At 42.4% G+C, this 14,406-nt stretch overlaps 1 protein-coding gene across 2 annotated transcripts in view; it reads right to left on the bottom strand.

The window, feature by feature from the left end:
* CLDN18 (claudin 18) overlaps window positions 1–14,406 on the bottom strand; it is a gene marked incomplete at its 5' end in the record, with an annotated part of 53,232 nt that overhangs the window by 20,527 nt on the left and 18,299 nt on the right. Inside the window, one exon of one of the 2 annotated variants that reach the window (XM_082459191.1) lies at window positions 6,670–6,889. The exons of the other annotated variant lie outside the window; for it this stretch is intronic. Within the exon in view, the coding sequence (XP_082315317.1) occupies window positions 6,670–6,889 (220 nt within the window). Of the gene's footprint in view, window positions 1–6,669; window positions 6,890–14,406 lie in introns of those variants that run through there. 2 annotated transcript variants of the gene reach the window in all.

The following is a 14,406-nucleotide window of genomic DNA, read 5'->3' as shown; positions in this document are numbered from 1 at the left end:
CTTCACTACTCATTGCTAGAACTCCCCTATGTCTAGTAATGACCATGGAGATGCATGGTGGTGACCCAAACTTCCTTTCCATCTGGAATATTCTACCACCTGGAATACTAATCCGTCTCCAAGGATAAGTCACCAGAGGAATTGCTTCCAAAGGAGGTAGATTTCTCTTTTAGCCTCTCTGTCTCTCTTTTTTTTTTTTTAAAACATCTTTATTGGAGTATAATTGTCTCTTATTTGATATTCTGAGCAAGAGGCATAGGCTTATCAGCTGATAACAGGTGAGTCAACGGGTTCTATAGACTGATTCACTGCACCAAAGGTGTGACTACAGCATTCTTTCCAACGAACAAAGACGTATTATCAGACATGAAGGGTGGGCAGGATTCAGGGCTGACAGAAGCAAACAGAAAAATGGGAACTCGGTGTCCCCCACCCCCACCCCACACCATTGCAATATATCTTATTCCCCCAAAGTAGCTATGAACTGACAGGCAAGGCGTGGTTCCCAATCCTGGCTGTACCTTAGCCTCTCCTGGGGAAACTTTTAAAGAAACGTTAATGTTTTGCCCTGATCCCTAGGGATTTTCACTTAATTGTTCAGTGACATAAAATTGCAAGGAATGATCTGAGAAAACAGCCCTCAAGAGGGCTTAGGAGGAGGCGCTCAGAATGGGGAGTTGAGAGGAAAGAGTTCCCAGTGGCTGACATCACTAAGCTGGCTAGGGGGTGTGGGTGGGGCTGATGAGACCGCAAGTCACAAAGTGCCAAAGACTGGACACGGGGCCTTTGTTGGGGTGGGGCCGGGGAGGACCCATACCTTCAGGCACAGCTTGGCTTCAGACTGAAGGCTGGAATGGCTGGTGGCGGAGCCCAAAGGAGGGGATCTCGGAGGAGGGAAGTCTGAGGACCTTCAGAACAAGGTAGGAAGGCCTCAATTCTCCAGAGATCCCAGGGAACCGATATGGAGGTCCTGCGTATCTCATGAAATCCTGCAGACTTCATGATACCAGGTGAGTGTCATTAGGCGAGTCTTTTAACCTCACGGAAGCCAAGTCTCCTCAACTCTGGAGTGGGATAGAGATATTTCTTGAAAAGAAATGTTGTGAGGATCAGATGCTGCTTGGCCCCAGCATGGAACTAAGCCAGCCTCAGTAAGTTTTAGTTTCTTCCCCTTCCCTAAAAAGAAGTCATCTCTCCATAGAGAACAAAGTAGTGGTTACCAGTGGGGAGAGGGGGAGGGGCAGTATAGGGGTGTGGGAGTGGGAGATACAAACTATTGGGTGTAATCTAGGCTACAAGGATGTATTGAACAACACGGGGAATGTAACCAACATTTGGTAATAGCTGTAACTGGAAAGTAAGCTTTAAAAATTGTATAAAAATTAATTAAAAAAAATAAAACAATTTGAAAAAAAGCAGTTATCTCTCTCCAACCCGACATGGCTTTGATTTGTGCTAACCGTGTACAAACCTGAATCCTCTTACATGGCGATAAAATATGGTTGAGGATTTGAAAGCCATGGGTGAGAGAGTGTGAAGGGCAGGAGTGGAAGAAGACTTGAGAAGAGGGGGAAGAGAAAGGCCTGGACCAAGGTAGGGGGGAAGATCAGGAAAAATGGGCTCAGGGTCTGGCGGGCGATGAGTGGGCTGATGGTGGAAGCAGCGTAGGCAGCTCCTATCCTATTGCCCTTCCTTTCCAACTCTAAGGTGGGCTCCAACTACATAACTCTGACCGTGTGTGTCCCCACCAGGAAATGATGCCCCACCACTGACCGGTCCATGCTAGGGTGTGATGCTTTGTGGATGGCTGCCTCCGCTATCAAAGCCACAGGCTGAGGAGGCATCCTGATTCCTGGGTCTACATAGCTTTGATCATAGAGAAATCAGAGCAACAACTTCCTTTTATATGTAAGGTACAGGTTCTCTTGGGCTTTGTACTTGTGTTCTCAGTTCTCTGTGGGATCACCTTCAGAGGTACAATAGTGTGTACACATTTAGATGTTTGTCCACATGTTGAAAAAGGCATGTTTGTGCTAAAACATGTCTCTTTTTTGAAGAAAAGGAAAGCAGCTTGACCAAGAGGTTCCCCCAGATCTCACTTCAACTTTACAACTAACTTATAATCATTCTACCTTTTAGGGCCAGTTTCTTCCACCTGACATTGGGGAAAGACAAGCTGGTTTCACAGAATCATGACTTTATGTGAAACATTCAGCCAATAGTAAGAAGAAGTAAACAAGGCAGCTCCTTTAGAAAGGATACATAAGAACATTTTCATATTTTTTTCCCTTATGGATTTTAGATTTTGTGGAATTGTTCTCTCTGTTAAATGTGGTTTCCTTATCCGCCCTCCCCTCAGCCATTGCCGTGTGTGTAAATATGATTGACAAGTTGATGGGACGCTCCCTAGCTCTCCAGTGGCTGTTGTTTTTTCACATTGAGGTGGTAAAGGGAAAATGCAGCCAGTTGTGTGAAAAAAATCAAGACCCTCAGTGCCTGCAAAGGGGCTGAGAACCAGTGAAGTGTTCAGAACACAGGTGGAATGGGGGATGGAAAGGAGAAAAAAGGATCCTAAATAATTTTTTCTTTGGATATTTAGATGCATAAAAGGTGTTTGATTTTGGAGAAGAAAAAAAACCTGGAAGATAGAATGTCCTGTTCGAGAGCTTTGGGTGGTATAGACATGACAGTAATGATTTAATGATGCCAAGAGCCAGATCTTGTAAATGCGTCGCAGAGCACTTTCACACAAATGCCTTCCTGTGAGGCACTGCACACCTGGAGAACACGAGGTCAAGAGATGTAGGTGGCCAAGCTATACCCTTGATACCAACTCACTCGCCTCTAACCATAGGGCCCTGCCACTGCACCAAATTCGGTCCAAATATTTGCAAACACGTTAGAAAAAACAGTGCTTGACTATGATACCATCATGGAGGCCAGAGACCTGAGTCTGCCAGGCCTCCTCTCCACCCTGCTCATTGACTGCCCTTTTCTTTTTCTTCCCACTGTCTCCAGGGCGGGGAAGTGGGAATGACACACAAGTCATCCACTCTTTAAACTTAGTATTCTTAATTTTGCATTGTTAATGATATTGCTATAAATGGGTCAAGGTGCCGAGGTACCCTCTACTTTTATTGTGCTCAATCTCTTCAACCATAAGGAAGCCCCTTCTAGCTGAAATGAACATGGACAGGGGAAAAGACACGATTTGGAAGTCTTTTCAGCCCTGTGTTCATACCCTGCTTCTGCCATCTTCTACCCATGGGAGCTTGGGCATGTTATCTTGCCTCCCTCTCTGAGCCTCAGTTTCCACTTTTGTAAAAAATAAAGCTAATACTTCTTTCCTTGTATTGTTGTGAAGATTAAACTGGAGAGTTTATGTGCAGTCCAATAAACCAGAGCTGTTTTTATTTCTGGGCATTGTCTCTGTAGAATTACATGCTACATTGGCTGTTTGGAATCCAGTGGAGAGAATCTTGGGCTATAAATTATACAACACTTGTAATATACAGGTAAACAGTCCTGCTACCACCACCATTTACCTCATTCATCTCTCTGTAGATTACGTAGTACAGCTAGATGAATGGAAACAGGTTATTCTATGGCTGTCAGTTCCAACTAAAAGTGATACATTTTTATCAGATGAATGAAAAGTTAAGTGAGATTTTTGCAAGAAAAGAGCTTCTACTTAGGAAGAATTGAATAATTGGTAGTGATGATTACAATGATTAAAGCATTATATTGGTATCTGCCTCATGCCTTTACAGCACTTGAAAGCTTACTTCCCTGAGTTCCAGGTCAAAATTAAACTCTCTGCAACCTTCCATTTCTACCTCTGGGCATTTCTCCCGGCTCCTCTGCTTCAGGTGTCTCTTCCCAAGGCCCCTTGTCAGGCTCAAGAGCATGCTTTCAGCAGCCGTTTCCACTGGCCGAGTCCCCCCTAGGCGCTGGGTCCTGGCTGGTTCATGTTACTCCTTTCAGTCCCTCTGGGAGCCCCGCAAGTGTCCACAAGCCATCCTCTGGCCTCCTCTCTGGCTGCTTCATTGCCTTATGTTCCTGCCTTTAGCTTTTGAGTTTCTTTCTAGCCTTTTCCTCCTGGTAATCCTGCCGCCCTTCCCTCATCTCAGTCAGTCAGCTACGTCTTAAGTCATCAAAAAAATATTTGCATTTCAGGATGCCAATTGACACTGTAGTCACTCCTGCTGCCTTGAGGACTGGCTATTCTTAAATCCACACTGTTCTCCAAGGCCATACGTGATCAACTATTTAAAGTATCTCCTCTTCCACAAACTCAGTCCCAAGAAATGTCTTTCCTGGCTTTTGGTGGGATCCTGTTCCCCTGACGCAGACTGGCAGGGCTGGGGTCCCCCTCTGTGAAGGCTGCCTGGGGCTTTTCAGAGTTTCAGATTTGTGAGCAGTTGTCAGGAGGGGTACAGGATGTGGTACAGAGATCTGTGGGATCCTTTTTAATTTGGGGATGTGAGGAGGCTTCTTCAGGAAGGAGATGGTATTTGAGCTGGACCTCACATATGGGAAGATTTGTGCAGATGGCAGTTGGGGTGTAAGAGGGGGGACATTTGGGCAGCAGGGGCAATGGGTATCCAGGACGAAGCTCATGGTATAGTAAATGGACAGGGAAAACCTTAGGCTGTGGGCAAAGGGCTGGTAAGAGATGGGTCAGGGAAGGGAGGTGAGCAATGCAGGAGGGCGTGGGTGTCAGGCTGTCATGTCTGCACCTAATTAAGCTGGGAGTGGGGAACCATGGAAGCTGTTTAGGTCTTGAAATATCCAGGGAGATGAGAGGTGAGAACTGGAAGTTGGTGACTGGAAGATTCTGCCCGACCTTCTGCCACAGTCAAAGCAGAAAACACTCTAAAGAGATGAAGGATAGAAACCAGATTGTGAGAGGTTAAGAGTGAGGGGTGGTAGAAAAATTTAGTCTTTTAATTTGATTGTCAGTGAGCCGAGGAGAGACAAAAATTGACAATGATCCGAATCAAGAGAAGGTTTTCCAGGAAAGGAGGATATAAGCATAAGAGAGGAGGAAGGATGAAAGAGGCAAAAAGGAGAGGGGCTGATCAGCGGTGATGGCCAGACAGGAGGGCATGGGGCATTCATAGCCGGGATGGAGAGGTCGGCCTTGGGTGGGAGGGAAGGAGGGGATCTTGTTCTGCAGAGAGGTGGGGAGATGAGGAGAGATTCTGGGAGGGCTCAGGGAGGATGCGATCCCTCGGTGGAACAGGAAAGATAATGAGAGTGGCAGCGATGGGGTCTGGCCATTTAGGAGAGTGGGGATATTTGGGAGCCCCATGTGTAGAAAGATACAGAATGAGCAAGAGATTGATAACATGTGATGGGGCCCTGGGAAGAGGTTAACAAGCTGAAGTCATGGAATGTCATGCCTTAATTTTCAACATAAGGTCAATCTTATTTTTTCATTTAATAGTTAAAATTAGCTAGCAACTCAACAATCCACGGTCTCGCATCGCCTCCCTTCTGACCTTTGCCCTCGCGCTATAGCATCATTCCTCCTCCAGGGTTTCCTTCCCTCCGGCCAGGTTCTACCTCCCTTGATTCTCTAAGCAGGTCTCAGTCAGTGATCTGTCTGTCCTGCAACACAAGTGGCTTCTAAAAATGGAGTCAATACCCCAATTCTTCCACTCTGCCACCCACCTTCTATTTCTTTCTGTTCATGGAGATGAATTAGTTGAATTACTCTTTACAATTCAATTTCAAGGGCTTCACAGGCTCTTAACAGTTTTGTGCAAATTTATCCCCATCTACCTGTCCACAAAGTGTTTGTTTCAGAGAGGCAAAACCCAGCCCTGTTTTCCTTTCCTCACCAAACTCACATCTGGGCCACTCCTTGGAGCCACTGATTAGCCTGACCTTTTATTTCTTTTAGCTTAAAAAAAAAAAATACAAGTAGAGCTCCCATAATATCTAGAATGCAAAGTTCCTATGATTCCTATTTGAAATAACTCTCTGTATGAGAAACAGGGACTTAGCTGATTTTATCTTCAGGGGTGAAACGATGTCACATTTATAATTATATTTATATTCTGAAATTATTATAATATCATTACAGTTCTATAATTATATTTTGACATGTATTGTTTTTTAGGAGTGCATACCAGAACCTCTCAACCCAAATGCAGAGAAAGGATATTTATAGTTTAATGGCAATGTATACTTTCTGGCACCTACAGAGACTCCAGTTTTTCAAAGGAAAAATTAATTGAATTGATAATGAAATGATATTAGCTCCCAATAAACTTTTTTGACTGTAAGAAAATATTCACCATCCTACCTACTCCCATGTGTGTGCAGGCAAGAGCAAGTCACATGCACATATACGCACACGATTACTTTTCTCCTTGAGAAACATGGTCTATTCTAGTATCATGAGCCTGTCTTCACAACAGACCCATTCTTTTCATGACCTGCTTCCTTACTAGCAATTCCTTTGACCTGAGTATGAAATCGCCGATATTCACCGCTACGACTATAGCCCTCTTTGACACAGGGTCAACTTCTCCTCTTATTCACACCTCTGATCCGGAGCCCGTGCTGCGAGGGTCATGCCCTGCGCCCATCTCACCCAGTCCCTCCTGGCTGCGGTGAGAGAAGCAGGCCCTTCCCTGCCTCACCTGTGCCCTCGCCTACCTGGCAGGCCCAGGATGGTGAAGTAGGGCCGGCACTGGGTGAAGCCGGAGCTCTGCTGCACGCAGCTGCGCCAGAGCCCTTCGTACTGGAACACGGCGGTGACAGGGTTGTCGTACAGGTCCTGGGTGGTCCACATGTCCATCACCGTGGCGGCGATGCAGCCGGCCAGGCCCAGGATGGACAGCAGGAAGCCCACCACTTGGCATGTGGCGGTGGACATGGCCTGGGTCCCCGTCCTCCCGCCCAGCTGCCGCCTTCGTCCTGCTGTGCGCCCGGGGAGCTGCTCTGATTAGATGGTTTCCCTCAGCCCTTGGTGTTTGCTCACAGTGTTTTCCTTAGATAGTTCAGTTTCACTCTTGGTTCAAGGGCATTGTTTTTTCATTTGTTAGGGAAGCAGTCCCAAGAGGCACTTGTCCCGCTGAGCCGCGCAGACCCAGCTGGTTCGAGGGCGAGGCGGTCTGGGTGGACCTCCGCCCCCCCCCCCCCCCCCCCCCCCCCACCAAAAGCCCTTCCTTTAGGCTCTGCTCATCACAGGAAACCACTTCGCCTGACCTCACTTAAAAAAAAAAAAGGCTCGGGGCTTCCCTGGTGGCACAGTGGTTAAGAATCCGCCTGCCAATTCAGGGCACAAGGGTTCGAGCCCTGGTCCGGGAAGATCCCACATGCCGCGGAGCAACTAAGCCCACGCACCACAACTACTGAGCCTGCGCTCTAGAGCCTGTGAGCCACAACTACTGAGCCCATGTGCCATAACTACCGAAGCCCGCGCGCCTAGAGCCTATGCTCCGCAATAAGAGGAGCCACCTCAATGAGAAGCCCGCGCACCGCAACGAAGAGCAGCCCTTGCTCACCGCAACTAGAGAAAAGCCCGCACGCAGCAACGAAGACCCAACGCAGCCAAAAATAAAAAAATTAAAAGATGATGTTAATATTCATTGAGGCAAGTTACCTTAAAAAAAAAAAACAAAACGGCTCCAGGAATCTCCTCTTACACCAGATGTTAACATTTTCTCCTCATGACTAAAACCACGTTTCACTGACATAGTTCCATTTTGTTCTTACAGAAATAGGTAGGGCAGGTATTATTATTTCCCACTCATATTTTTGGGGGGGGGGGGCTGTGAGTCAAGCGACCTACAAACAGGTTAAGAAACTTGCCCAAGTGCCTTGAACCACAGCTACTTTAAAGATGACAAAGGTGGAGCTCCCATCTCAACTTCCAACCCGGGGCTCTTTCTCTGTTTCCATATGGAGTGACAGAGACAGGCAGAATTGACCCCTCTTTTGAGAACAGGAAGCCAAATCCTAGAGATAGGCTCTCAGTCCACCGGTATTGGAACTGGGATGAAGAAGAAGCAGGGCATTGTGTTGACGGCCATCTCACCCTTTCACTCCTGTTGCAAGAACCACATGAAGACCACGTGGCAGGCAGACATGGAAGTTCCACAAAGGCCAGGAGGAGGGAACAGGGCAGGCTGGGCCAGAGACCCTGACCTGGTTACTGAGAGGCCTAGCATCTGCTCCTGACACTGTCCCTAACACGCCGTGTGCTGCATGAATTGGGACAAATGGCTCAACCTCTGTGGGTCACAGTTTTTTCATCTGTAACATGGACAGATTAAACTAGAACACTTCAGAGCCCTTTCAGGTCTCACACACTGTCATCTTCTACATTTTGCAAAAACGGTTTTCACTACAGTTGGTCAAAATATCAGGATTATATAGTCACACAAAAGAGAGACTTGGCTGGAGATCAACCATGGCGTTTTGTCTACATAATTTGATTTTAGAATTATGTTAGAGAATTGATGGACCTGCTGCTTCCTGTAGGTGGTGTGTGTCTGGCTTCTGAATTCAGACACATTTTAATGAGACTTTCCCCAAATCTGGATGTCAAGGCCCTGATACACAGCGCCACACACCCATACCCCAATCTCTAGACTGCAGACAGGTTCTCCCGGAAACAGGCCTGTGCATCTGGACATTTCAATGTTATCTTGGGTGCACCCAGCCACCACTCCCATGGCTTTATTCCCAGCAAACACAGAAGGCAAATATGCCAGGTGTCCCCTCTGATTTGAATGGAGGCAATGGTCCCCTCAACCGTACACCTTGCTTTAAGTTCTGTGATCAGTGTTTGTAGAGAAAGAAGAATGAGCCAGGAAACCCAGAAGAAGAGAGCAAGCAAGAGTTATATGACTAAGGTCAAGTCGTGGCTCTGTATCCCCTGAACTGAGCTACAAGGCCAAGTCTGAAAAGTGGGTAGAAGGCAGCTAGAAGAAGTGACTCTGGTCTCTGCTGGTGGACAGGGATTGACCGATTCAATTGGAAAATGTTGGAGTAATTCAGGAATTATTCTGCCACTGTCTCTGTGGACAGAGCTCATTTTACTCTTTTTTTCAACTAAGAGGCAGGCTTTTTATCCACAAAGAGATCTGTAAGAGTTTGGTTTCCAGTTGTTCATTTTATGACACCTGTCTACCCCCTCCCCACACATTGACTACAATACCACCAGAACAGTAGATTGAAAATGGAAACATTAAAACGAAAAAGTTATTATAGTTATCTATTCTGATTCGTGGCAGTTTCCCCACTCACTCTCCTATGCAAATGTCTTTATGCAAAATTTCAGGACAGAAAAAACAAAATTATTCAGGTAATAATGAATTAAGCTTTCTTTCTTGTTTGAAATGGAGACAGTGACTTTATGTTTTTGGAGGAAGGAAAAACTAAGTTTAAAGGATGAACTAAAGCTCCCTCTACCTAGGCAGAATACTGAACGAATAGAGAGAAATTCTAAATCTATACACTTTTAAAAATATGAAATAAGTACTAACATGTTTTAAAACATGTGAAAGATGGGATTTTTCACTTCTTGGTGAGTTTTCTGTGCTCCAAAATGAGTGGACCACTGCTTTAGCTGTCACTGCCAAAGAGTGAATGGGGGTCTGCAGAGGAACATCTGGCTTTCTTGTTCATGGCAATAGGCTTTGTTAAAATATATTAAATGTATCTCTAATGATAGTGATAGTTTGTGGTCTGATTATAATAGTATATAATAATAATGGCAATAATTCATGGTCTGATTGTGTTTAACAATAATGGGGTTGTTACAACTTTGTTTAATCACCTTTAAAATGGAGCAAAAATTTTTGCTGACTTCTTAGGGGGAATCCTCCCTATATTCAACTTTAAATTTGGTTCTGGTGGTGGCATTTCAGGTTGTAAGTTTCCAAGAGCTTATATTATTTTACTGACATTGGAGAAAACATTTCCCCTACCTTTTCTTTACCTCATTTTAGGAATATTAATATAACACCATCTATGGTAATTAGGCAAAATGGTGGTCAAATAGCAATATAAAATATCATAGCTAGGAATATAGGAGGAGTAAAATTAGTATTATTAGCAAGACAAATGATTGATACATCTATTGATTTTTATCTTTTAAACTGTTAACACACTTCATATTCTTAATTTCTGACTCCACCTTTTGGTGCTCAAAATAGAAAATTTAGAAGTAGGGAAAATTAAAAAAAATCTTACTCACAGTTTTAAATCCTAGATAAAATATCTGGCATACTTTCTTTTTAATCCATTCTCTGTATCTATTTTTACATGATTAAGAGATTATACAATTTAATGTTTTGTGCTTTTCACTTGATTGCATACATGTGCAATTAAAGTATTTGGTAAACATTGTTTAATATATTTAATTTAGTATATTAATATCCCATTATATAGAAGTGCTACTATTCACTAAAACAGAATCTATTCTTATATAGTTAGATTATATCCCTTCCCCAGTTGTTTTTTTTTTTTTTTTATGGAAAACAATGTTATGATGAACATTTTTCACATAACTCTTTGCTAGCATTTATGATTACTCTTTCAGGACAGATTCCTAAGAGAGGAATTAAGATGTCAAAGGGTGTGAGGTTTTAAAAAATCTTTCTTATGTAGAAGCAGATTTTTTTTCTGTGAATTTTATTCCTAGCAGCAGTATTTGAAAGATCTTGCCTCATTGTATCCTTACCTACACTGTGAATTTGGTAGGTTATACACGATCACTTGTTTTGATTTGCATTACTTTGATTACTAATGAGTTTGAAACTATATTTTTTAAACAAATATTTATGGTGCATTTGTTTTTCCCTTTTCTTGAGTTGTCAGTTTGTACTTCTTCCTCATTTATTTGCTGGAATTTTAGCATTTTTTTCTATCAATTTATATGAATTATTTATTTGTTAAGGATCTTAATATATTGCTATGATTACTAAAAAGATCTTTTCACATCGATTATTTCCTTTTTAGTGTTTTTCATGGTTCTAGAAAAAATACAGCGTATTCCATTTATATGTTCACACTACATGGTGCATAATAATACGTGCTTAATAAAAATCTGTCAAATGATGTAGTAAAATGACTGTTCTTTTCTATGCTTAGGAATTTAATTTCCATTTAGAAATGATATTAGAATTATTTTAGAATTTTAGAAAGTTTAAAAGTATTTTATGTATCTTTACATTTAATTAATCTGGAATCCATTTTGGTTTATAGTCTATGATTCTTTTTTTCCCTCAAAAAGGTTAATCAATAATTTTTACAGCACTTACTGAATAACCTTCCCTCTCCCCATGCTTTGTAAAACCTCTTCTATCTATATTAAATTCACGTATATGTCTTTCTTTAGACTTTGTTCCATTGACCTTCTGTCCATCTTTGGGCTGAAGCACCCTTTTAATTATCACAGCTTTAGAATTTGGTTGAATATCTGGCCGAGTTAGCTCTTTACTTTTGTATTATTCTTAAAAAAAACATTTAAAAGTTAATTTCATCTACTTTCTTCTTATAGATAACCACTTTGTCAAGTTCCCAAAGGAAAACTCTTACTAGCATTTTGATTAGAATTCTTGTAATATTATCCGCACAAGCTTACACTCTGCAGAAATTCTTCCTGGGTTTGAATTCTCACCTGCTACTTACTACTACAGTGTCATTGGGCAAATTCTACAGCCTTTTTGTGCTTCAGTTTCCTTATCTATAAAATGGAGGTAATACCACTACTTACCTCATAGTGTTGTTGTGAAAATTAAAGTAAGTGTAAGGTAATTTATGTAAATTTATACAACCATGTAAATTATATTTTAAAATATAAATTAACATATGCTAATTTCTTGAGCCAATGCCTAGCACAGAGTAAGGTCTTAATACATTTTATTATTATGTAATTAGTTAATTATATTATTTATTATTATACATTAATTAGGAAAAAATTCACATCTTTATAATATTCCTATCTAGGAACCTGTAGTATATATTTCCATTTAATTGACATTTAAAATTTTCTTAGTAAACCTCTTTTTTCATCTTTATCCTTGCCTGATATTTACACTTGATCTTAGCCAAAAGGCCGAGAAGTGATCCTTGCCTAATATTTAAAGATATTATTCCTAAGTGTTTAACACATATTGTATTGTGTTGCCTCACAAAGAGGTCTAAGTTATTTTAATTCTCTTAATACACTACACTCTCTCATGCCACTGTGTCTTTTCCAATGATGTTCCTCTCTTTCTAGAAAATTCTTTACCTCCTTATCTTCCTGGGTAACTCATACTTGTTGTTAGTAACTCATCTCAGCTGTCATTTCCTTTAGGAAGTCCCTTCCCTCATGTCTGCACCCTGTACCATACAAGGCACTGACTATGCTTTATTGCAGTGATTCTTAACTGGGGCTGCTTTTGCCCCAGGAGATATATGGCAACTTCTGGAGACATCTTTGTTGTCACAACTGGGGAGGGAGAGGTGCTGCTACTCCCATCTAGTGGATGGAGGCCAGGGATGCTGTTAAATATCCTATAATGCACAGAACCGTACCCTACAAAAAAGAATTACATGGCCTAAACTGTCAGCAGTGCCGAGGTTGAGAAACCTTGCATTGCAATGGTTTGTTGAGTCTCTGTCTCTCTTTCTAGATTTGTGAGCCTTTTGATATCTATGTTCCCCATGTGCAGACAGCTTGGGACATAGTAGGTGCTCAACAAATGTTTGTTGAACAAATAAACGTTCTTTCTAGTGCCACGATTTCTGTGTTACTGGGTTTTAAAATTTAAAAAAATTTTTTAAAATTTAAATTAATTAACATATTTAATTTGTGTTGTTTATTTCCTGTTATTTCTGCCTGTGTAGGAGGACCAAAGGCTTTGCCTTTCTTTCCTTATCCCTGCCAAGAGGAGAACTTGTTCAAACCCGGTCAGCCCAGGAGAGGGTGGCTGCCAGTAATGGTTCTAGTAAAAAGACTTTGTCTAGGAAGGTTGGCTGCCAGTCCTATGGCTCAGATTTCTCTGGAGGGTTCGGTTGTGCCTGATTTTTTCCCTCTGAGCCTGAGTATCTGTGTTTGCGTTCTTGGGAGTATGTAGCTTCTCCATGGAAATTTAAATATTCTGTGCTTTCATTTCAATGGCAATGGAAAGGAAGTTAAAACGAGTATGTTCCAGATCCTCAGGCTAGCCACTTACGGTTTGGGTTCATTTTGGTGTTTATGATCATGTTTATATCAGGGGTCAGTGAAGTGATAGCCTCAGCTGCTACTTGAACAAAGGGTTCATTCCAGCTCAAATAGAAATGGAGTCAGGGGAATTTCTCCCTACCTTGTGGCACTGGCACCATGAGCTCAGACACCTGTGCCCTGGTGGTCAATACACAGCATCACCAGCAGCATTGTTCTGTCCTGTCTTTGCATAAACCCGATTGCAACAGTTAGTGGTGGTAAATACACAGCAGAGAACTATTCCTCCCCAATTCCAGAAATAATTGGGTTGATAGCCTTAGAGCCACATTCAGTAGTTCCACATCCCAACCTCACCTCAAATGAACAAGACAATTGCAAAAAGCAGTAAGTCACAGATGCCTCATCACCACAGACTCAAGGGGATGATTCTCTGATGGGGCGGTGGCTAAGTGTAAGATGTGAGTACCTCGAATTTATTAATACCATTTTGTAAAACAAACCCACGTGAATAGAGAATCTGCATTAATAATACTAAAGTCAAAACATTGAGAGAGGTGAAATACAAAATCGGACTTGAGGCTGTCTCTTTATCCTGTTAAACTCCAAATGAAAACCAACAATATCCCTAACACCAGATGAATTTTGACATTTGTGTTTATTAGTTTTTTAGTGGTATTTACATTACACTTGCAAGTGTGGCTTTGGTCCTTGTATAAGATTTATATGCATTAGGAATTTAAATCTATTGTTATACGTGTTTATATTAAAGTGACACTAAAATGAATATAATTGAAATCAACATTGAGGGGCTGCAAGAATTTTTTTCTTTTAAAAGCGATTCTTACAAAATTCTCTTTGAAAAATCCTTCTCTGAACTATCTAGTCGCAGGATCTTCACATATGAACACACACAAAATTTCTAAGAGAAGGTCCTAGAGCAGCTTCAGTCTGGCTCAGTTTTAGCTCTGTGGACGTGGGCAAGTCACTTTGCCCTTCTAAGTCTCCCTCTCTTGACCTGCAAAATAACTACCGGGGTTGTTGACAGCTGTTGCTAGTCCAGGACACTCCCCAAGACTGCAACCCCAATCTTAGGCAAGAGGGGAGGATAGGAAAGGTGCCTTTGCACTGGGGATTTCTGCTTTGTGTCTGAGAGCCTTGGGGCTCCCAGTTAGGGCTGCGAGCTGGGGCTTAGGTGCAGGCAGGACAGGGTCTGAGCCCTGGCTCCA

Source organism: Balaenoptera physalus (genome assembly GCF_965194825.1).
Source record: "Balaenoptera physalus genome assembly, chromosome: 4".
In the NCBI taxonomy this organism is placed as follows: Eukaryota; Metazoa; Chordata; class Mammalia; order Artiodactyla; family Balaenopteridae; genus Balaenoptera; species Balaenoptera physalus.
Note: the sequence above shows the minus strand (reverse complement) of the source record. Positions and strands in the feature narration are given on the sequence as shown.